Here is a 25,732-nt window from a genome sequence, read left to right as displayed (position 1 = left end):
TTGCTAACTACAGTATAAATACATGTTTGAATTATCTGCAATCCAAAATATTATTAATTGATGTACAAAGGTCAAAAATATTAATGGAATATGTTGGGTAACAAAAATAATTCGAATAATTGGGACTTGCAATTCATCCGGGGCACATTTTACCTTGGTGCATTTTATTCTTAAAACTTTTGACTGTTTCTGTGTGCTGAGACGGCCTTATAAAGTATTTTCTAATGAAACCGTTTTTCTATTGTAAAACTTTTCATACCATTATATTTACTTTTTATGACGCTAATACTTGTCACAGTGAAAATTAGACTTACTAAACTTGACATATTTGACAAATCAATTTGACATAAGTGACTTCAAGTCTTGGATTTAACTTCAATTTTCCCTTTCTGTGACGTGCCGAATGTGAAATAAGGACGAACACGAATACTTGATCGTTTTCGGCTCTTTTATTACAGTGAATTGATTACGTTTCACATGATAGAAATTACTAAATATACCGAAACTGAACACTATATTATAGGAATTGTGACTTAATATCGATTCGTAGATAACATGGGAAAAGCTAAAAAGGGTAAGAAAAATCCCAGTGCGGATGATGGGTAAGTTTGAGTGTTACATATGTTTCCAGAGTTCATTGCTAATGTGTATGATTTGTCTGTGTGTAATAAAGATATATATATTTCAGCGATAGTGATGTAGAAACAACAAACATTGACAGCGTGAAGCCGGCCCAAAAGGGTAAAAAGTGGGTACTTTTTTTACTCAATTTTAGGTTAACTGTCTACTGCATTTTTACCAATCTATATTTATGAATCCACATTAAAATATAATATGATTCATATCAACATTATTGTTGCATCACACTGTGTAATTAATTGTACCATGTTGCACCTGCATTCATTAAAATGAATTTGTCAAAATCTGTTTGTTATAAATACACCTTTACCTTTCACATTACTTTGCTACAAATGTACTTAAAAAGTTTATAGTATGTTGGAGGGAACGGGCCTTTGTTGCATATGCAGATTTACTTAATTCGAAAGCCAGGGCTAAATGTATTAAATTGTACTGTATATTTATGAATAAAAAGACTATTATTATTATTATTAATTTGTTGTATAGCAAATCCTCATATTAGTACAAAAGCAATTACTTTGTGTATGGCATTGGCAATGATTATCTTTATTTTTCATATAGTTTTTTAAGTGACTAAATGAAAATACCTTTTAATGTACATATTGATTGTAATATATTCAAACAATAATAATAAATTATATTCAGTAAACAATATAGGTAATATTTTAAACTTAAATTCAAGTTATCAAACTCATTTAATTTTTTAGTAGTTTATTATTACCCATGCAAAATTATTTATATATCATTGATTAAATATAAGCTGCACCAATTATATAAACATGAAAACTATTGAAGCTGTCAACCCATAATGTTATTTAAATTTTTAGAATTCCTGTAGAATCAGATGAGAGTGAAAGTGAGAAACCAAAAGCAAAAGCGAAACATAAGAAATCCATAGATGAGGATGTTAAGGAAGTCACAAAGAATATTAAGAATGTGTCAATTTCAAATAAGTCTCAAAAGAAGAAAGATATTAGTAGTGAAGGTACATTCTCATATATTTTGATTTCATTGAATTACATGTTATTTTGTGGAAGTCCATTTCACTACTTAATGAAATTATGTTATTGTATTTAATTCCACTCACCGCCTTCATTCACTCACTTCACTGACCGAATGGTCAGAATTTTATCACTATTAGAGAAGGTCAATACAGAAGTCAAGTTTCCGGAAAGTTTAATGGAATTAAACAAAATGATATAAATTCATTAAGTAAATAGAAATATTTCTTTCACAACTTATAAATGAATATATTATTATACTGGTTGTAAATAATAATTAAATTGTTTTTTGAAACAATTATAATTTAAGATGTATTAATTGTTAACAAAGTTTGTTAACATTAAATAAATTTTAATTTTAATTCCCACACCATATAAATTGTTTAAATAAGTGTGGATATTGGTAAATGTGTTTATAAAAGTAATTAACATTCTTAGACAATATTAATTATTATAATGACATGTCATAATAATGTGCCAATCAATTGTTACTTTGATAGATGAGTCTGATGAAGAACCAGAGCAAAAGACAAAAAAAAACAAGAAAAAGGATGAAAAGAGAAGTACTTTTGCTCTTCTAGAAATAGAAGATGCAGATGTTTCCCCACCTGAGGCACCACCTTCCTCAGATGATGAAGAAACAGTTAAAAAACCAAAACAAAAATCTTCCCAAGAAAAAAAGGAACCTGCTGGTAAAAAGGGTAAAAAATCAAAAAGAAAGAAGGATGATAGTGATGACGATATAGAAAAAGTACTGGCTGAACTGGAAATGGAATATGCTGGTGTTAAAAAAGAACCTAGTGTTGTTCCTGATGCTGATAAACCAGTAGAGGCAACTGAAGAAAAGTCAAAATCCAAAAAGAAAGGTAAAAAAGACGAGCCGAAGACAGAACCAGAAAAAGATGCTGAAGAGGACCATGCTAGTGATAATGAAAATGATGTAACTATCAAAACAGCAGCTCAAAAGAAAAAAGAAAAAAAAGAGAGGGAAAAATTGAAAAAGCAGGAAGCTAAAAAGAAAGAGAAAGAACAAGAAAATAAACAAGAATTAACTGAGAAGAAACAAGCACCAAAAACAACTGAAAAAATAGAGGATGAAACTTCTAAGGCAGATATTAGTCAAATTAAAGTAGATTCGGAGGAAAAAGATGGAGAAGGCGATACACCAGTCACAACGGAGGGAAGTAAAAAGAAGAAAAAGGGTGATAAGGGAGAAAAAGAAGATAAGACCAAAAAAGGAGGTCCAACTAAGAAAACTATTGCTGCTATGCAAGAGGCTCTGAAAAAAGTCAAAGAAGAGGAAGAGCGTTTACAAAAAGAAGAAGAAGAACGGATTAAACAAGAAGAGGAACGTGAACGTCAGCGATTAGAAGCTATTAGGTTAGAAAAAGAAAAGAAAGATCGAAAAAAACAAAAAGAGAAGGAGAGAAAAGAAAGACTTAAAGCTGAAGGCAAATTACTCACTCCAAAACAAAAGGCTGAAAAGGCTAGAGCTCAAGCATTGTTAGAGTCTCTGAAAGCACAGGGTGTTGAAATTGGATCTGCAGAGAAGAAACCTCCAAGGCCAGGTACAAGAATAAAGCCACAAAGACTTAAAAGTCAGTTGTCACAAGATGCCCCAACAACTCCTATTGAGGATAAGAAAATGCAAGTAGAACTAGAGGATAAGAAGGTATGGAAATCTGTATTAAAAATTTGTGTTATTTTAATATGACAAAATAAGAAACTCAAGTTTTATTTTTTTATTAATAGGAAGAATCACCAAAATTAGAGGAAAAGAAAAAGGAATCTGAAGATGAATCTGTGAAAGATGCATGGGATGCTGAATCTTCAGAAGAAGAAGCTGAACCATCAAAGCCTGAACCAGTGCCATCACCAACAAAGGAAGAAAAGAAATCTGAGCAAGATAAGGCTAAAGAGGTATTGTTCTACCACTTTCATGGTTTTTATCTATATAATTTATGCTATTTTTCATAATGTATTAGATGATAATAGCCATTTAAAAAAATACTGCTGTGGCAACCTCAAACAATAGGATGAATACAAAAGAATTCCAACTCATGTTTCTTAAACTTAAGTCATTACTTATTTCAAGTTAAAAATACTGGGTGTATTTTTAACTTGAAATAACAACTAATAATAAAGAGTTACAATCTATTTTGATAGAATTTCATAGTACTTTGTACTTAATATCTCCTGTGTTGAGCAGACATAGTGATGTGAGTATGATAAAAAAATGAAGAATAATTTCTAAAGTTGTTATGATTTAAAACCTTTAATTTAATAAATGAGGCCGATGAGGAATGATACTGCACATAAGCTTATTTGAATAAAACTTTAGTTTTAAGCAATTATTTCGTCATTTGATAGTAATCATGTAATATCAATGTTTAGAATGAAGATGATGAAAGTTCTGAAGATGACGATGAAGAAACCTCTGATGAGGATTCTAGTTCCGACGAGGATTCTGATGACGATCAAATGACTGATGTACAGAAAAAGAGGGAGCTTATTCTGAAGAGACTGGAGGTAAATAAGTATTTTTTTTTCTCACATATTGAATTATTACTTAGGAATTTTAGCTCTTTTGTTAGGACAAAAAGCGACATTTTTAACTGTCGTCATTCTATACAAATGACGATATCATAAATGATTATACTGAAAGATGTTTACTAAATTGTTGTAAACAATGATAATTACGATATTTGTCCCATCTTTTAGGCATTCCATGTATTATTTATGTATCTGGGTGGATGCTGTGTTCATCGCCCGATAGGGTGAGAAATTTAGTGTAAATTTTAAGACTTTGGCACACTACAATATTGACCATTACTTCTCGTGTTGCTTCTCCTGCCCAATCAAAACTAATATGAACCTGCAAATGTATCTTATAGAAACGTCGCGAAGAGAATGAAGCCAATAAGGGCAACAATCCCCTCCGCGCAGCGGTGGTATGCGTGCTTGGTCATGTCGATACTGGTAAGACCAAGATTCTGGACAAGTTGCGTCGTACCAACGTACAAGACGGGGAGGCAGGTGGTATCACACAGCAAATTGGTGCTACTAATGTACCAATTGAGAACATCAAGGAACAAACTAAACATGTTAAAGGGGTATGCTTTTTCATTTCTACATTATTAAATTTATTATTTTGTTTAAACCCTACTTTGAAATAATAAAAATAACTTGAGAGTTATTTTAGTTCAATACTGTTAAATTTTATTTGTATTTTATAAAGAAACTTTAATTATTCTCGTACGTTTTAAATCAAATGTATACATCAATGATACATTGACTTGATTAATGCTTTTATAACTAAATACGGGAACTAAACGAACTTCTACTGTGTTCTCTTACGCAACTATTTTTCCTACTTCATGTGATTTTAATTTAATTACAGGTCAGCGAGATACTATTCAAACTACCTGGTCTGCTTATTATCGATACTCCTGGCCACGAGTCCTTTAGCAATTTGCGTAATAGAGGTTCTTCTCTTTGCGATATTGCCATTCTTGTAAGTAGATTATTTTGTACATATTAATAACTTATATTAATTAGTAATTTATCATTCCTAAACAATAACAATTTTCGTTTCTTTACTGTCTAGTGATAGAATGATATTGTATTTGACAACTTTCTTACCCAGGATGTTCTAACAACTGACTAACTTTTGTATTACGAAAAGATGACGACTTCATACTGGCAATAGATTAATAGATTAGTCCTAAATTAAGTATGCTAAGGAAAAAAATAAATTGCGCAATATTTCTAATACTACCTCAAACATTTGAAGTAATAGCCATGGATTGCCTTTATGTAATTGTTGTACTTATTTAAATTGTGTTATTACACATACTTTTTCTTTATTACCCTTGTTTATAAAGCTTTTTACTTTTAAAAATTGTAGAAATAATCAATTATGTAATTTAAAAAAAAAACAAAATAATACGAATACCATTAGAGCAGTCGGGTACCTACATCAATTCATCTATTTAAAAATAGCTTGTTACGATAAACAAATCAAAAATATGTTTCACTAAACTTCATTTTTTCCTGTAGGTAGTAGATATTATGCACGGGCTGGAGCCCCAAACAATTGAGTCGATTAATATGCTGAAACAAAAGAAGACACCGTTCATCGTGGCGTTAAATAAGATCGACCGTCTGTACGACTGGCAGAGCGCGCAAAGGAAGGACGTTAGGGATATACTGAAGATGCAACAGGCTAACACTCAGCTGGAGTTTGATAAGCGGAGCAAGGATGTTATCCTCCAGTTTGCAGAACAGGTATGCTTGGATGACCAATATTGCATTGAATTTTTATTATAACTTGAAATGTAGAATCTAAATCTCAAGATTAATTTTCTGTGATTGGGACGGCAACAATATGACGGGCCACGTAATGGTTAACCACACACCCTTGTTTGATACTAAGATATACAGAGATGAAAAGGTAACATTTCATGAAATAACATTCAAGCGTTTTATTTAAAACTAGCTGTAGGACTTCATCTGCGTGGAATTTAACTTTATTTTTTTAAAATAAAAGTAGCCTAAGTTACTCCTTGTTACATTAGCTACCTGCCAAAAAAAGTCCCGTCAAAATCGGTCCAGCCATTTCAGAGATTAACCGGAACAAACAGACAGACAAAAAATATAAAAAATGGTTTTTTGGTATATGTACCGTATTTATATTCATATGCATGTATTAAAAAACGGTTATTTCAATATTACAAACACACACTCCAATTTTATTTATATGTATAGATTGTATATGAGACGTCTGTATAATAAAACTGTAATATGTATTATAATCAAAGAGCACATAAAACTGACAAATATACCTTGGGCAGGGTCTGAACGCAGCATTATTCTACGAGAACCCAGACCCGCGTACGTATGTGTCGCTGGTGCCGACATCCGCTGTGACAGGCGAGGGTATGGGCAACCTGCTGGCGATGATCGTGCAGGCCTGTGAGGGACCACTGCACAAGCGGCTCGTCTTCTCGCAACAACTTCTCGCTACCGTACTCGAGGTATGTTTATGGTTTTTTGTCACAGGAATAGCCAAGAAATAAGTGGTCCACCTGATAGAAAACAAATGATGTGTACCATAGGTAGTGAAAGGGAATTAAAGATGCAACATCGTCTTTGTATCTTTAGCTATATACCCTTCCTAAAGTGGAGATATGAGAATGAGAATGTTTTCAGGGTAAATCAGGTAAAAACTGGATTTTACGGCACCAATGTTGTTATAAGAAGAATATCTAAAAAAATGAATTATAAAATTAAATAGAAGAATCGAGAAGAAATTAAAGAGAAGATCGCTCCACTTTCTATTTCCCATTAATTTGCTGTTTCCTTTTCTATTGTTTATGTCTGTCCACAGATATCTCGTTTTTCGTTTCCAATTTCGTCATACATGCATAAAATTGTTTCTCATTACAATATCAGAATTGAACCAATGGATATCCTATATAATTCACAAATATAATAGACTTGCCATTATTTAATTTACATATAGATATAAATTTATATATCTATAGAGATCTTTTAATTATATTCATCCAATAATATTCTTTTTTACAATGAAATATTAATTGAAAGTTCAACTATCAATAAAAATCATTATTAATGGTTTATTTATTGTCAACAACCAGGTGAAAGCCATCCCAGGTCTAGGTACTACAATTGATACAATCCTGATCAACGGCACGCTCCGTGAGGGTGACACCATGGTGCTGGCGGGCACTGAAGGTCCCATTGTTACACAAATCAGATCCTTGCTCATGCCGCAGCCCATGAAGGAGCTCAGGGTTAAGGTAAATGTTATTTATCTGTATATTTGTATAAGCAAAAACATTACGTACTTGTAGCTTATATAGAGAAGGATTGCATAATGCTAATATTAATCCGCTATACCACCAATCTATTACACCAGCAACCCTTTACGACTGCAAATATTTCAAATAATGTTTATATTAATATTAAAGTTTTAAAGTGGTGAACAAATTGCCGTATGTGTAAATTGCCGAAACATGTTTTTTATATTTTTTTTGTGTATTACAGAACGCATACATTGAGCACAAAGAAGTAATTGGTGCACAGGGTGTTAAAATCGCCGCGAAGGAGTTAGAAAAATCTATTGCCGGTCTCAATCTACTTGTGGCACAGAAGCCGGATGAAGTTGATGTATTGAAGTGAGTTGAATCTATAGATAAAACAAAATATTAAAATATTTGTCTGGTTGTTTTTGCTAAACTCGGAAACGACTGGATCGATTTTGACAGAACCTTCACTTGCAGATAGCTAATGTTATGTGAATGTATGTATACACATAACATTATTTAGTATGTATGTAACTTAGGCTACTTTTATTTATTTGAATAATATACAAGTAAAATTCCATTACGAGAGGAAATCGCGAGTAAAAGCAATTTTATATTGACCGTCATAGCAACCTCGATGATCTTAGTTGTTTAGCATACCAATGGTCTTACTTCCGATGGTCGCAAGTTTGTGGACTCGCACGTTGCAAAATATTTCATGTCATCAACATATAAATAGAAATGTGTTTATTCAAATAAACTTAATATAAGCATGTTTTAATATTTATATAATTTTATTAATTCTACCGCTCATTCGGTAAGCAGGCTCTTCACAGAAGAACGAGCAAGAAACTTAAGTGTTTCTCTATTAAGTTGTAACTTGTTTGCTATGCTGATATATTTAAAAAAATATCTTTGCAGGGAGGAAGTGGCGCGCGAGCTGAAGACTGCGCTGTCGTCCATTAAACTGTCGGAGCGCGGAGTATACGTACAGGCCTCCACGCTAGGTTCGCTCGAAGCGCTCTTGGAGTTCCTTAGGACTAGTAAAATTCCTGTAAGTTACTTTAAGAAAATTTCGTTTTTTTTTTAATTTCGAAATAGCTGCAGCAATGTTTCGTATAGCCTTGGAAAATTACATTATTGGTTTTTGTATTCTTGTATTTTTGTATTCAACAACGAATAAGACTATATCAAATGACAAACAAGTACAGATGTATTTTATTTGTCATTTTTTCTATTAGTTCTTGTCAGTGAAACTTTTTTAGAAATATGTAATTTAATGTGAATATAAAACGCGTATTACATTTATGTATGTTCACAGTACTCCGCCATCAGGATAGGACCGGTTGTAAAGCGAGACGTAATGAAAGCGTCCGCCATGTTGGAACATGATTCTCAGTACGCTACCATTCTAGCTTTCGATGTTAAGGTAAGTTGTATATATTTAATTATTATAGTGAAAAATGAACATAATTGTTATAATATTTTAAGTTTTTCGCCATGTTCCCGAGGAATTTCTAACGCGAAATTCTGTTGCCGCGACTTAGCACGCGTGGAAACGAACTTTATTTTTCTAAAATAAAAGTAGCCTAAAAAAATTGTTACTCCTTACTACATCAGCTACCTGCCATAAAAAGTCCCGTCAAAATCGGTCCAGCCATTTCAGAGATTATATTTCTGACCTGGAACAAACAGACAGTCAGACAAAAATTGTAAAAAATGTTATATTACACCAATATAACATTTTTTGTACCGTATTTATAGGCATAGATTACACTTATCTTTTAAATACTACAACATATAGTTTCTACAGAATTCCTTTTAACCGTATCATATAATACTGCTTGTAATATGCATAGCTGTAAGTAATTGTAAGTGGAATCATTTAGACCGTTCATGTGTTAAAAATCTCATTTATTATATTTAGCAAGATGTATGTAGAGGGCCTTCTACATACAATTTGTATTAGATCCCAAACACTATCTCTCCTACATTAATGGCATATTTTTCTGATATAAATATTCTAACATTGTCTTTTACAATATCACTTCTTATTTTATTATCAACTATCTGTGGCCGCTGTTTCACCCGAGTCTAATATATAGCCTCTGTATAAGGTATATTATTGCAAAGTTTAATTAAAATCCATTGAGTAGTTTTTGCGTGAAAGCATCCATCCACACTCACAAACTTTCGCGTATATAATTTTAGTAAGAAGAATAATTGTAAATTTTAAATGGTACACCATAATAGATCGAACGCGATGCTCAAGAGATGGCGGACCAGCTCGGCGTGAAGATATTCGCGGCGGACATAATTTACCATTTGTTCGACAAGTTCACCGCATACCGCGAGGAACTGAAACAGAAAAAACGTGAAGAATTCAAACACATTGCTGTCTTCCCGTGCAAACTGAAGGTAATTTGTCTGAACTAATATTTGGTTGTAATATCCTAATAAACACAAAAAACTTAAACTATTTTAAACATTCTTTCACCTATAGATAAAACATGTTTATAATGGATGATAATGCAATGTTGCATCCGTCTGTGGTAACAGTATACGCTAGAGGGAGAGGGGGATTGTTAGAAATTTGGACCCAATAGCTTGTGGTGTACCATGTCAGGTTTCACCTGGAAACCATCCTGGTAAATTGTCATTTGCCTAGATGGGCTAGCTAACCTGGCTTCATGCTCATTTATCATTAGAATAACAAATAGAATTAATGACCCATCTGATAGTTGCAATCGTGGTCTATATACAGGAAAAGCACATGAAACAACATCAAGTAACGCCCAATTCACACGTTATGTGATATCATAATATGTTTAAACTTAACTTTTCAACATGTATTTTGTTGGTTAAAATATAATTAATCACAATTACCACATCGACGCGATTTTAATTTTTAAGCGTGTTAGACGTTAGCTTCGTTTTAAAAAATAAGTGACATTTCTTTTCAAAACAATCGTTAACATTTGAAATGTTTACTGAACTGATTGAAATGGTAATAAAAGTGTGTTTCTAGTGCCTTTTTGCTTTTTATTTTACAACCGACACAAATCTTGAATAAATATTGTTATATGCAGGTGCTACCTCAATTCGTCTTCAACTCTCGTGATCCCATCGTCGCTGGTGTTATGGTGGAAGCTGGAATTGTGAAAGAAGGCACGCCCATCTGTGTACCTAGTAAAGAGGTAATTTTTCTTTTTTATTGCAATTTGAATCATGTTCATATAATTATTGTAACACTCCTGAACAAATAATATATTGAGTATATTGTCTGTTCAGTATCAGTATCAGTTTTATAATAATTACATGAATATTAATCTATTATCTTGTACAATACATAAGTGTTAAATATACTTGATGTAATTATTATAGTGAAAAATGAACATAATTGTTATAATATTTTAAGTTTTTCGCCATTATTATACATGAATATGTGTAGATTAGTTTCGAGGAATTTCTAACGCGAAATTCCTTCCTTTCGTTAATTTCCACGTTTTATAAACCATTTTTATTTATTTATTTATTCTTTTGCGCACAAAATTGTATACATGGCGGCCTTTAAGTCTAATGGCATTCTCTACCACTCTACTGTCGCGCTGATGAGAGATAGGGCGGCGCAATTTAATAATTGATTGTAAATATAAACATATTTTCTATAAATAAAAAGTTTATTGGTGAAAATTTTGAATAGAATTTTTTTAAATGTTAATTAAGGGCAACATTGATAAGTACTTACGTATAGTTATGAAATCTGTATATATGTAGGATATGAATAAAGTATCTAAATTGTAACATGCCACCGCTCGTATCATACCTAATCTGTCAATCGACTAAGAAACAGTTTGAATGAAATACTATCATTGTCCAAACATTGTAATTGTCTAAATGTTATTTCGTCTATAATCGAAATGCCTATAACCAGCGAGAACTAGCGCTTACATCTTACCAATGCCTAAAGCGCAAGTTTGTATGTATTTTTATAACTCAATATTGGTATTTGAATATAGAAAGGTAAATTACTATTATTTATTTTAGTATGCTCCCTTTGATGGGGTCTCTATCACCCTCTATCTATCTAAATCTATCACCCCATCCAAACCTTTGCAAGTGAAAATTACATCATTATTATTATATAGATTATTATTAAATCTTAATTACAAAAGTAACAATATGAATTAACATAAGTATATATTATTTTAAAAGTCACTAACAAAAAATGTTAGGCATGTACTTACACATACACAAATTGGGTGAATGCTTCTATCTATGTATTTCTTATCAACAAACTTCAATATTCAAGTTGAAAGTTAAAGTATTTTTTTAATAAATACAATGTATATAGTAACTCAAAAGGATCTACAGCGTATATAGAATACGATTCAACATCCTCATATACTTCAGGAAACCTCGACTCGAATTACAAACACAATTTCAATTTATTATACGATCAAAAATAATTGTATAAATAGATCTCTAGGAAAGTTCTAGATGATAACAATGTTCCAGTTTTCAACTGTACTTAATATGGCACGCCATCGAGAAGTGTATTAACAATTTCATCGTTATTGTGATAACCACTAGGGTGAATATGAATTGATGAGAATTGTGTTGTTGTACAGTTTGTGGAGCTGGGTATAGTGACATCAATTGAAGTGAACCACAAACAAGTGGAGTCGGCACGCAAGGGACAAGAGGTCTGCATCAAAATAGACCCGATACCCGGCGAGTCGCCGAAGATGTTCGGCAGACATTTCGACGAGACTGATATGCTAATCAGCAAGGTAACTATTTATAATTATCATTATAGTAATCAGGTTTACCGGACTGCTGAAAAACAAATAGTGTCACTTTTTATACCATCTGATGGTAAATGGTTAACGTAGCCTATGGATGCCTGAAACACTACGGATGTCATGTGCGCGTTGCCGAATATGATTAATATACATATTTACATTTTATTTTCTCTTCTATGAAGTATGGAAAATTACAGATATGATATTAAAAAATATATCACATACTTAAAAATCGAGTTTTCAGCTTTATTATTTCAGCAATGTTTTTGATTTGAAACTAAAGTATTTGAGTAATGTTAAGTTAACTCTATCTTACTACTTATAATTCTGCAAAGTTTGAAGAAAATTGGTATTGGTCGTTACGATAATGAGTGTCATACAAAAGCTACCCCTTACTCACCGCGCCGCGAAAAATTATGAGTTTTTCCTTTCATATAAATTTTCTATTTTATGCCGAATACATTTATCCTCGTTTTGAAAACATGTACACGCTGAATATATACTATGTAAATATACTTCTTTATTTATTATAGGAAAACCAAGGCTATACTGTATATATATTGAAATAATTTATAATACAAACTAAATCACTAACAGGCTTTCACAAATAGCAACAGAATAATAGTTTTAAATACGACATCACTATACATAAAGGGAACACAAATCGATATTACAAAGTGTTAGGAAAAAAACAAGATTACAGCAACAAATATTTAATGAGTTTATATTAATATATATTCATACCTGAATATGCCTGGGTTAGATATATTCTTTTTTTTATATATATTTCAAAGAAGGGGTTTATAAAATTGGTGTCTCGTTGATTTAATATTATTAGAAAATAGACCCAAGTCAACAGTTTTAAATGGTCTGTTAATATTTATAATATGGGTCATTAGTAGACTGAAATAAATAAATAAAATAAAATTGTTGCTAGCTCGCCGAATATTTTTTTTAGTTTATAATTCGTTGACACTAAGGGAACAGTGGGCTAATTATGTAACTTCGTTCGCAACGATTTTCGTATGTAACGTAGTGAAAATGACGTCATCTGTCAATAATGCGATCATATAGACGCCATTTGACGCTGTCAACTAGCATTGCAACGTAAACGCAACTTTACATATCGATAAAAATTATTTCTATCGAATGTCGATTTAGTAACCTCGTTGCAACGTCACGTAATCGCTATTTTGCCGAAATGACAGCGTGGAATTGAAACGGTTTTTACATTATGAGAAACAATTTAGAAGGTGTTTCTTTTGGTTACAATCTTTAAAATATCAGCATTAGCAGCATTATTTATCTTGTTTTGGTAATTTTCAGTATTACATATATTTTTATTATATTAAATATTACGTAGAAAGTCGTGAAAAGGTTTTAAATTTATTAAAATGGGAAAATTGTCACGACTCACAACACGACATCAGTGTTGCCAATTCGATATTTTATTTTCGTCCCAAATCACATAGAATGTTGTATTAACTAGAGTAAATGTTTAATATAAAATTAGGGTTGATTATGATATTAATATAATTAAAAAACTATTTCAATGAATACTGTGCTCTGTGAACGGAATACAACGTTTATGATGCTCTGTGATTTGTTTAAAGTAAATAAATTTATTTGTTTAAAGTTTTTACAATTATGTACAACTTTAAAAAGATGTGCCCATATCATTTTAAATTTATATGGATACCTACGTACTTACCTAGGTATCTATAGCAGAAAAGAAAATTTAATTTGTAGGTTAGATTAATATTATTAATGATTATAAATAGTTTGTATAAAATATGCTTTTATATTCAAAATTATTAACCTTATTTTTTCATTAGAATAGAATAGACTTTCTTTATTTTATTTTATTAAATGTCTATTAATAAAATTAAAATAAAAGAACAAGTGAACGCTGCAGTATATTTTGTAATTTTTGAACGCAATAAAAATTGTTTCAAATCAACCAACTAGTGTAACAACCCAATAAATTAAAATGTATCCCTCTAAAGGTATAAGCTATCTAATGTACTGACTTTTTAAATTGGTCGGATTAACAATATTCCGCTGCAACTTCATAGTAGTGTTTTATCGATAGAAATGATTTATGTTGCGGTCATTCGACCTTACTTGATCGCATTTTTTAAATTGAAATGATTTCATATTGCATCACAACTTCAACAGAAACAATTTCATATCGTGTTACATAATTAGCCCACAGATAGAAGGAGACTATGTCTTGTAATATGAGTCAGTTTTCGGCGCCTACAGCGACATTGTTCCCATGGCAGTTCACACAGCGCCATCTATTACCAAGATATATACATCTTGTCTTATGGGTACTAGGCAACTGATATAAATATTATTTATATTGTTAACCGTGTCTTAACACGAAGAATTTTATGGTAAACTAGCTATCCAGGCAAACTTTGCTTTGATATATACATTAAAATCGCTATTAAAAAATAGGGGTTGATGCTAGAAGTGTGAAAATTTAGGGTTGTATGTATTTTTTAATTACACATAATAAAAATATACAAATAAAAAATTTTGCCAAAAAAATAATGTTAGGGGTGGACAACCCTTATCACTTAGGGGTATGAAAAACATGAGAAACAGACAGTAGCCAATTCTCAGACCTACTAATTATGCAAATAATTTCATAAAAATCGGTCAAGACGTTTCAGAGGAGTATGGTAATTAACATTGTGACATGAGAATTTTATATATAAGATAAAGCTATTTTGCTCGACGACGAACATTTGAATCATAAATACATTTTATTTATGTAAATACTTACATTATATACATAGTACACACCCAGACCGATACAAACAATCATACTCATGAATACAAATGAGTTACTGTGTGAGGAATCAAACCCGCGACGATCTGACGGCGGTGTGTTAAACCACTAGATCACCGAAGCCGTCAAATATATGGCACTTCTATTTGTGTGTCGTCGTGTTTCGAAATGAATACATTCTTTTAAATTGGTTGATATATTCAATTCAAGTGTAATGTTTAATCAATCGTGAATGTTGTCGGGAGACTTGTACCTACTATTGATGCTCGACTATAACAAATATCTTGTGTAAAAAAATAATTTCAATAATTGTCGTTGCCATTTAATTTGGCGCCCCTATTGCCATGGCGCCTGTGTAGGGCAGACACTTCGCACACAAGGGCGGCGCGGCCCTGGGTTCAATTATACATTGATCCCTTCTTTGCGATAGGTTATTTATTTAAATAACATTAATGCCCATAATTTCAAAGTACTTGTGGTGGACCTAACACCATGCGGCATCATCTACCAGTCAACCGTAGGTGGTGCAGAGAATAATTGTTGGCGGTGCAAATATAAATAAAAATGATGTAATGGACAAATATGTATATGAATACATAGCTACATATATGTATACACACATATACATATATGTAGCTATTACTATACATAAACAATAAATAAATACATATCTAATAATCTGACAATGGAATATCATTCACGGCCACAAATTATGGAAGAAGAAAAAATATTTTAAAAAAAGTACATCAGGTGGTGAACTGATAACCACTTCAAATCGTACAAAAAAGACAGTATTGTTTTCCCATTTGTAACATTTTTTCCAACTGCTTAATCGGACGATAGGAGGGACGGAAGGACTCATGGGGCAGCTTAGGCCAACTCCCGACTGACGGATACGACTTTAGTCTGAACTCTGAAGGCACCGCTGGGGATTCGAAGTTCAGTTCAGGCCGTCATAATTTCGATCCCTGTTTGAATCGTACGGGGGACCGAAGGTGCCCATTCGTAAAATTGTATATCGTATGCATTGTTACTAACAAATGTCCTTCTATACTGAGAACAATTATGTACGTTTATAATCAAACTATGATATCACTCTGTTTTCGTTTCGGAAGCACTACGCTTGGAATTTCTTCTCGGAAAACTTTTATTTATATAATAGTGCATGTAACTAGGCAGATAGTTGATACCAGTCTCGCGGCAATGACTGGCGATTGCGAGTTCCGATCGCGCATCTCGATCGCTTTCTAGACTTTCAGGCGATATGCACTACAAAATATTTTGCATTCTTTGTGTATGTGAATAGAATTCAGAATAGTCTACAAGTTTAAGTGTGAGGTATACCAGTGAAATTACATAGTACGGAGGCACGATCTGTATGTGTCATCACATAATATACATAGGAAACACCCAGACCAATATAAACAATCATAGAAATGTTTATACTGTGCGAGGAATCGAATCCACGATCATCGTAAGGCGTGGGTGTGGTATAACCTCTGGACCACCGAGGCCGGCCGATCCTATACTCGGCAACATTATCTGGCAAACCCAAAAATTATTTTTTCTAAATTGAATGTTTGAGGTATGTTTTTCTTTTTATTATTAAATGTCTGTTTGATGTTTTCTAATAAGTGATGGTATCACGATGGGATAACTGACCTGACTCATGCTCATCGTATCATCCTCCACTGGTGCTCCGCCAGTGTAAACCGATAGCGCAGGCGGACGCTCCATTCCATTATCATCCATAAAAGAAAAAAGTGATGGTGATTTTGTACAGAATCGTCTCATGGATGTCTCGCCCATAGTGTTTTGTAGGCTGTGATTCGGTAGCAGGGTGGCATACGGTAGTGAAACTGTGTATGAAGTAGTTTTCCAGAATTTGTAACTCAGGAGAAGTACTAGCATCACATGATGACGTAATGCCAGTAGTGATGTTCATAAATATATGCTACAGTTACTCCTTACCACAGAAGTTATGGCAGTTTGATATCAATTCCAGTTACATAAAAAATGAATTGAAAAGTGTTTTTAACCAACTACAAAGAAGGAGGAAGAGGTTCTCTATTCGGTATTTTTTTTTAATTAGTATTTAGTCCTATTTTATTTTAGTTTTCGGATTCAGTTTTTTTAGAAAATTGTTAAGACAGAATGTAATAGAGAACATATAATAGAGAAATAAACAATTATTAGTATGAAGTATTTTACTTTGCCGGGTTAGTTTTACTCTTGTGTGTAGATTTACTTCGTCTATAAATACCTATTGTTCTGTCACTGTTCATTCTTGATTTTATCTGTATATCGAATTAGTTGACGCGGGGGCGGCGGTCTGTGGCCTATGACTGATGTCGAACGCATCACTGAACGGGAGTGTTGCCAGATGACTATCTAATTATCGCCTCAAAATGTTTGCCTCCCCAAAAAGTAGGTTTTGAAGAAAATCATCAGAGAAAGTTGTCTAATCTGACGACCTATTTTTTTGTCAGCTTGTCTTTGGTTATTGAATACTTCGATGGGTTTGTGAAACTGAGGAATTTTCTTTACTTAGTTTCTTGTTTAAAATTATGTGTTCTTATTTTTGTAGGTCAGTTACTGGTATTAATAGTTAGTAGTACAGTCATTTCTTTTTTTGGGGGCGCCACACAGTATTATAATTCAATTTCCACCTCACAATTCCGTAAACATTTCTTCCCAGCGTCGTCATAAAATTCCCCAAATACGGAGAGAAACAACCAAGTTGGCAGCATTCTTGAATGGTGTCCTCAGCGTGTGATATTGATACTATTTCTGGTGCTAGACAAATGTCACTGATTGACACGCTATTATTGGAACACATTCATATAGGATTATTTACTTGTCCGCCGCAATACCTAAACAGTATGTTTGCAATCGAGAATAGAACGGAAATGTGTGTCGCAGTTTGTTTTGTGCTGTTGCATCTCGGTTTACATTCTCCATGTTATATTTGTGTGTAAAATAACTATAGAGTTTGTTACAATCCATTTAATAATAAAAATATATTAATATATAAACAACTAACAAATTATATAGTTTTTTCCTTGAATACATATGACCTTCCACCCAATCCATCCATTGTTTTGGTTGTCCTCTCTTTTTCAATCCACGTGTTAAATACTCTTGTACTCTACATAACATGGCTCTCCTCCGAGCCTGTGTAAAATTCAATTTCTGTTATTTACGATAAATTTGAACACAATATTCTACATGCAGCTGTATGTTTGGAGCGGTTAAAATATCCGATTTATACTAATCAAACCTGCATCAGCGAACATTAATGATTAATTCATAATTTCATGAAGTCCAACCCTTCATTAGATATGTTATGAACTTTTTTTTTATACTGCGGTCTAAGAAATTTTATATTGAATATAGTGTTCAGACTATATTTCTATATTTATAAGGCTGTTGATAAAAAGTTTCTAAAATAAAAATTACTCGGTTTATTCATTTCATTTTCCACTTCACTTATTTATCTAATGTGTATTTTATTATTTTTTATTGACTGAACACATAATGAACAGTTCTCAGAATAATAAAGAATACTGTTTCTAAGTGCTCGCAAATTCGTAATCGCAGTTACTTCGAATTGAAGCTTTCTCACTCTCACTTACAGCGCTAAACGCTTCACTGCGCTCCATCTCCAGATTCTCTCGGTCTCGCAGATCAAATGACGTCATATTTTGGTTTTGCTATGGTCCAAATATATTAGGTGTCATATTAAAACCGATTTAACAATTATGACAAAATTATAATATAATCAAACACCTATTGCAATATAAAAATAATCGAAACACATTTAATTTTAACCTAGACGTAGCCTGATATGGGTACTTTTCTTTCTTTGTAATAGTTTGTTGAAAACAAAAACACAAAGACGAACATGCTTCTACGTCACTAAACTAGCCAGTAATGGGCAGCTTTATTTTATGTTGGACTCGCGCATTACAGTTCCCTACAAAGACATTATAAGAAAAAAATACAATGTATTGAATACATTAGATATACAGAATCATACAGAGAATGATTACGAGAATTATTGAATCATTACGAGAGTGATCATGCTACTACTAAAATCTTGGTTTTTGAAACTCTTAAATTGTAGCAATAATAGAATAATTGTTATTGCCATTTCCATCATTGGATAACTAATCTGCGATCTGTGCAAAAGGTATTATCATAACGTGGTAATTTTTTTTTGTAAATACAGTGCAAACTTTCAAATTACCTGGATACAATCCAATTAAATATTTTGTTACATCGATGTAGGTTGAAAATAGTGAAATGATTGTAATATCTCAAAGTCGTGCAGTCCGGATGTTTATAATGTTTTATTGATATGCAGTGAAAGAATGATATGTTGGATAAAAGAAATACATTATATTTGCGCCTAAACCCAATTGAGGAATTTTCATTCATGGTTGCAACTCTACAATATCAATGCAAACAGCGGTTTGCATCAATGGATCCCCTCCCCACACATCCATTGATCGCATGCAGCAGGGTGAACGAAGTGCAGGGGAGGGGGACGGTACAGGTCACTAGGTCGAGGGGAAGTTGACATCGCGGGACGAGGGACACTCGGTGCAGCTTGAGATATTGCTAATAATAGTATTGTATGTACTTATTGATGTATGTATTCGATATCGATGCTGGTGACATTATAAAACATACATTTGGGTATTACGCTGTAACTAGTGAAATAGCTAATATAAATGCAGTATTGTGTGTAGATGATCAGGATATCTATTATTTAATAATGACTGAATTGTTATGGATATAAATGCATTTAGGATTGACTTATTTGATACGATTAAAGATACATTATAAAGCGATGATTTGCAATGAAATTCAAACAAATTAATAGTATATTAGCTTTATATTTAGTTGTTTCTTTACTTTGTGTGATCGCTATTTTGAAGGTCACGGTAACACATTTTAGCACGGTACGAAATGAAGTTTCAGATTAGATGATTCGTCGGTCAATTGAAAGCGGTCAGTTTTGGTCTTGTTTAGAAATTTCTCTCCAGAATCTTTGGTACTTGATTCACAAGAGTTTATCGCATCAAATATTTTAAATCAAATTAATATTATTTTGTTATTGTCATTGTTCATATTCGTAACACATTACATATTAGTAATGGTACTTTTACAGTAACATTACATTTATAACTAATATATTAGTGATCATTAAAATATTATTACTACATATACCATTTTTTATAATTACCTTTGAGATGAGTTTGATGATGAGTTTATAAATCCTTAATTTTATTCTAAAAAATTGGAATCAGGCTATTTACTTAATCGTCCAATTTAATATTGCAATTACATTACTTTTACAATCCAAACATCAATATAGGTACACTTAGGGTTGCCCGACCACCTTCTACCGAGTCACAGAGCTATACCTTTTTTGGCCGAATATGCTATAATTATCCCACTGTATGTATTTCTGTACATATAATAGTCGCCCTTGTCTTGTCTCCGATATTTTTGTTAATAACGTGTATGTAATGTTCGCGTGAACAACATAAAAGCCGATTGAACTCGGATGTTCCCCGTCACCCGTGCGAAGGCCGCAGTATTTTTGGATCGTGACGTCACAGCTTTCCATGCGTTAGGTGAGTGTTTGTTCACGGCTTGATCATGTCCACATTCACTCCCAAAAGAGTTTCATTATCCAACTACTTCATGAACAAGTGATTAATGAGCAAAGTTATATACATTATTAGTTTTACCAGAAAGCTCCCGCTTTCGAGGCTCGTTTTGGAATTGGCGAACTCGTTTTGCGAACATCTCTATTGCAACACTAGTTTCCTAATTTGTTTAATCCATCATAATGTTTGGTGAGAGTGGACGGGTTTATATATTTGCTGTATCTATGGCGTTGAGATCGATCCGAACCTTTCTTTTTGCCAAAGTATACTTTGTAAAGTCGTCTGTATGAGTATCTAAGTTCTATTTCAGCCGCAGCTTGTTTTATGACACGTATTTTAGTGAAGTAAGACAAATAAATTACAGGATAAAAAGGTTTTAGTCTTCCGGAATGGCAACAGATGAGTGGTATCACGGGCGTCACATGATAACTTGATGTTCATTGTACTGTTCATGCAAAAATTTGATAGATAGTGGTAACTGTGACCTATATCCACAGTTACCACTATCTATCATTTTTGCCATTTCAGTTACATTAAAAAAATTGTCTTTGGTTGGATTTAGAGTGTTTCGATAACTCGTACTCGGTGACACAGAGCCGGTTATGTACGTTTCTAGTATTCCTTACTTACATAGCTACTTATATATTAGTTTTAATAATAAGATAATCGATTAATTCCGTGCGTTCGCTAAGTTTAGCATGTGGGCGGCTATGATTGATGGCTGCTTTTGACGTCCTTGTAGCCACCATTGCTAAATATATAAGAAAATTACTTATTCATAAAGCTCTATCATTTGATGACATCTAAGCCATCGTAGGCTATACATTGTTTTATGACTCTTGTAGCTAAGTATTTAAGGGTGGGATTGCTATGTTATCGGTAGAAAACGCAAGGAGGCACACATGCGAACAGTTGCGTGTCGCCGCATTCTCTGCACACACGCTCAATGACCGGGTCAAACTCATTCTAGGTGATCCATTGATATTTCGCAGTACGGTTTCATTGATGAAGTGCCTACTTATACATTTATTATAGTTATAGAACACTATATCGCTGTAAAGTAAATTGTTTTTATGACAATTTTGCTTTGTCTCTCATTATGAAAGATTAAAATGGGTAGACTTGAAATAGAAATGCAGTTATAAATGTTACTAGTTCGGTATAGTTATTTTGAAAATATTAATATAGAAATTACAATATAATAAAAAAATAAATGAATATTGAATAAGAAATACTTTACCTTCCGGATATCAGTTAGAATGGGAATGGGAATGTATTTCAATAATTTCCAGAATACCTAAAGTAAGGCTTAGTATTATGTGCGTAGGCTTACATGTTAATATTGCATTCAGTCCAATAGTTTTTATGAACCTAAAATATAAAAGATCGATATTTATTCATCTGCAGCCCCACATGAGAAATTATATAAATTAATTGTTTCTATACTACACAAGTAATATCGTAAGTTGCTTCTTACTGTTTTATTGTAATAGAACCAGCCGTCCATGCAGTGGTTGACACATACATAAATTACGTTATTTATAGTTTAAATTCTTCTCTACTCAATCCTATTACTACGATGTTATGGATCATAAAATCGAACTTAAACAAATAAACACATATATAATTGTAATGTCCTTGATTTTTATTATTATCCTGTATCAAGATAATTTTCCTTATACTATAATTTTAAAATAAAATCATTCTACATGTATGTACATACATTATTGATTGATTATCACCTAATATTATGTCTTTTTCACTATATTTACTTAATATGGTACCATATTTATACCTGCGTCGAATGCACAGCCTTCATTCACTGTTCTAAAAATAGACATTCAATATTCCACTGTAATGTGGTTCCTGGGCTCGGCCCAATGCCGTTGCCGAGGGCCCCTGGAGCGGCTGCAGCGAGGTCGCAGCGGCGCGAGGGGTGCTTCTGACCTAGTTCGCTGCTTGCACAACCTGTCCTATTTTCTCTATGACGTCATAGCCCCATTCACCTCCAAGAGCTGAATCGATGCGCCCCAAAGTGGGTCGACCTGAATGAACCACTTGTACATTCAACGCGAGTCGCTATTTTTGGCGTGTCAGCCTCCGGAACCAGTTTTTGCGGATGTCTCAGTAGGCTGCAATTAAATTTTGTCATATAACATATAGTTATGGCGATAAGTTTACAATTTTTACTATATTTATGTTTTATTTATGTAAATTGTATTCAATATACAACTTCTCCTAGATGAAAATGTCTCATGCTCCAGTTATATTTAGTGGTACAAGTGACACATCCGGAATATTTTTAGATTAATGCGTTTGTAGTTTTCAACCGATTTAAATAAGATGGTGATTCAAGGAGGCTGTATGTTTTTCTGTATATTTCTTCGGTTATTCCTCTTGAAATTGTGTGGACCTTATTTATTGTATCATTACTGTGTGAGGATTTTAAATGATTTTCTAATGAAATAAAACTATAATAATTGTCTAATACAGACATTTATGGAAAGTCAAATCTACCGAAGAACTGACTAGAAACTTTGTTTTCAAATGAGATTGTACATAATTATAAGAATACAGATTGGAGTTTAAATTTAGGATATTTATTAATACAACGGCGGTCTGTAGTAATTATTTATACAACGTTTCTGAATGACAAATGCGCTCGTTGGTTGGATTCGATTATTTATATGTAAACATAAGAAATTTATTGGTAACATTGCTGTAACAATATTTATTTCACCGTATGCCTCGTTTGTGTTAACAATAATGGCAATGTTATAATTCTTTTGTAAATTAATTAAGCAATGATGTGGATACTTAGTGTCGACATTCCTTGAACTGACATAAAACATACATAACATATAACCTGTGTTCATTTTCATAACGTATTTTTCAACAAATGGTTTAATTTGAAAACTATTTAAAATGATACATAAAATATGTTTTGTATTGTTTAATTAGTACATAATTTCTTGTGGTTAGCCCATTTATATGCACGCGCACACACTCGCATACCTGGTGTATGCATGTGTATTATACACAGCATATACAAAAATATCGTACAAATCATAGGTATATTAAACATTTTGTTTAATGAGTAATGTTTGTTTTTTGATACAGATATCGCGTGCAAGTATCGACGCCTGCAAGGACTACTTCCGCGACGACCTCATCAAGACGGATTGGCAACTCATGGTGGAACTGAAGAAACTCTTCCAGATCCTCTAAACATAGCCTAGTGTTGAGTAGCCCGAAACGTTCTAGAACGTTCGCAGAAATAAGGATGGGTCGGCTCCTTTAAAATAACGACTGTGTTACCCACAAAATTATTTGTTTATGTCCAACAAAACCTCTCTACTAGTTTCTATTCTGTTTAAAATGATGAAATATACCTAGTTGTTCTAGCTTTTGTCTATTCCATCTAACCTCAAATTATACGGCGTCATCACAGAGGTTACTTCTTTTACAATGTCCTAACTTGTTTTCCTAACGTTGTCGTGAAATATTAAAAAAATGTACCGCCATGTGTTGTAAAATCTCGAAATATTAGCTAGAAAATGTAATGAGAGTCACATTGTACATATAGTATTATACACATTTTATTTATTTATTGTCGTTGTCAACCTTAAGTATCTTGATGTTTGGACCCGATGTATGTTTTAGTGCGGAAACGAATATCTCAAAATTATGGTTCCATTATTTTATACAAAACTGTCATCTGTACATATTCATTATGAATTTATCTACAAAAATGTAATGCATGCCAATAAAATAATGTACCTTGAAGACTGTTACCCCACATGGGGGTAGTCGGAAATTATTAATGATTATAGTGCAATAAACGATCTCGTTGGTAATTAAATGTGTCTTTTGTAGGGCAATATCTGTTTCTTCAGGGTGCTTTCTTTCAGAATTTTATATGATGTATATCGAATTTTATTATTCCTTTCAGTAGTTTTATAATATCTTTCAAACTTGAGATGAAACGTTCATAAGACCTATAGATACCGCATGCGAGGCAACAGATGCTAATTACGCATTGCAATATGCGTTAAACCATTTTTATTAAAATTATTTTCCAAGTATAGTTATACTCTTGTTGCTTCATGAAGTATTATGTAGGATATCTTCTCAATGTTAGGTGTTTAACTAATACTATTTTTGTAAATGTTTGTTCATGTATTTTTTACCCAACACCTATAAAGTTACTTCTATTGGGACATTATTACATTATCCAAATTAGTTAAAAAATATCTCAATAATGTGTTCCGTGGATTTGCAATCATAAACATCCCTAACATTTGCAAGTATTGTCCCTTTTGTACTAACACCTAAATGCGGTATTCTTGGGTGGAAATCTGATGGAAATTGAATGCACTGGTGTGAATGTTGTGAATATGAGTTGTAGTAGGTCGTATATTGTACAAAATTGCGGTTGAACAAGATGAACGGGTAAGTATTTCTTGTAAAGCATATGATACAAGCTGGTCTTGAGTGTAGAACGCAGGACACGAGTCCATTGTGAAGGTACAGAAGGTTGTATTTTATACGTAGGTATTTTCCCTTTTTGAAATGCTTTGTATTATATAGATGGAATCGGACATATTCTTATATTGAAGAAATTTTATTAAACTACTTAATATATTTTCGTCTTTTTTTGTCTCTCCTCATTTCCTACCATTTTGGTGTTGACATTCTGTTGACAACCTTTGCATCATTAGAGATGAGTAACGCAATATCAATACAATAAAAAAAATATGGATATATAAATATATAGATCGAACAACTCGGGTACAATTTCTAGGGTAATGGTATGGTAATTAAAATACCAATACAATGTTTTCTCAATATGCAAGTACAGAATCTAACCTGAAATATATATCAAGAACTAATAGAAAATAATTGTCTAATAATAAAACTAGTATTACAGAATAATATATACTATAAGAATTGAACATGAACTACGCTTACATATGTA

General features: G+C 32.6%; 1 protein-coding gene across 1 annotated transcript; it reads left to right on the top strand.

Annotated features, from left to right (window-relative positions):
- The first annotated feature begins 392 nt into the window (after window positions 1–392).
- LOC131853418 (eukaryotic translation initiation factor 5B) lies at window positions 393–25,415 on the top strand. Its single transcript, XM_059204301.1, has 18 exons — window positions 393–602; window positions 689–748; window positions 1,467–1,624; window positions 2,141–3,312; window positions 3,393–3,560; window positions 4,035–4,169; window positions 4,535–4,753; window positions 5,041–5,154; window positions 5,700–5,927; window positions 6,494–6,676; window positions 7,301–7,462; window positions 7,710–7,840; window positions 8,390–8,522; window positions 8,790–8,897; window positions 9,722–9,886; window positions 10,558–10,665; window positions 12,100–12,261; window positions 23,875–25,415. The coding sequence occupies exons 1-18, from the start codon at window positions 556–558 to the stop codon at window positions 23,980–23,982; spliced, it is 3,561 nt and encodes a 1,186-aa protein (XP_059060284.1). The 5' UTR covers window positions 393–555; the 3' UTR covers window positions 23,983–25,415.
- Window positions 25,416–25,732: the final 317 nt, after the last annotated feature.

The sequence above is a fragment of the Achroia grisella genome, unplaced genomic scaffold (genome assembly GCF_030625045.1).
Source record: "Achroia grisella isolate CSIRO2021 unplaced genomic scaffold, CSIRO_AGI_Agris_v1 utg900, whole genome shotgun sequence".
In the NCBI taxonomy this organism is placed as follows: domain Eukaryota; kingdom Metazoa; phylum Arthropoda; class Insecta; order Lepidoptera; family Pyralidae; genus Achroia; species Achroia grisella.
The sequence above is the reverse complement of the archived record's forward strand: the minus strand, read 5'-3'. Positions and strand labels throughout refer to the sequence as shown.

Coding starts and splice junctions, on each gene's coding strand:
- LOC131853418 (XM_059204301.1), top strand. CDS start 556: ATGGGAAAAGCTAAAAAGGGTAAGAAAAATCCCAGTGCGGATGATGG. Junction 6,677..7,300: donor TTCTCGCTACCGTACTCGAG/GTATGTTTATGG, acceptor GTCAACAACCAG/GTGAAAGCCATCCCAGGTCT. Junction 7,463..7,709: donor TGAAGGAGCTCAGGGTTAAG/GTAAATGTTATT, acceptor TGTGTATTACAG/AACGCATACATTGAGCACAA.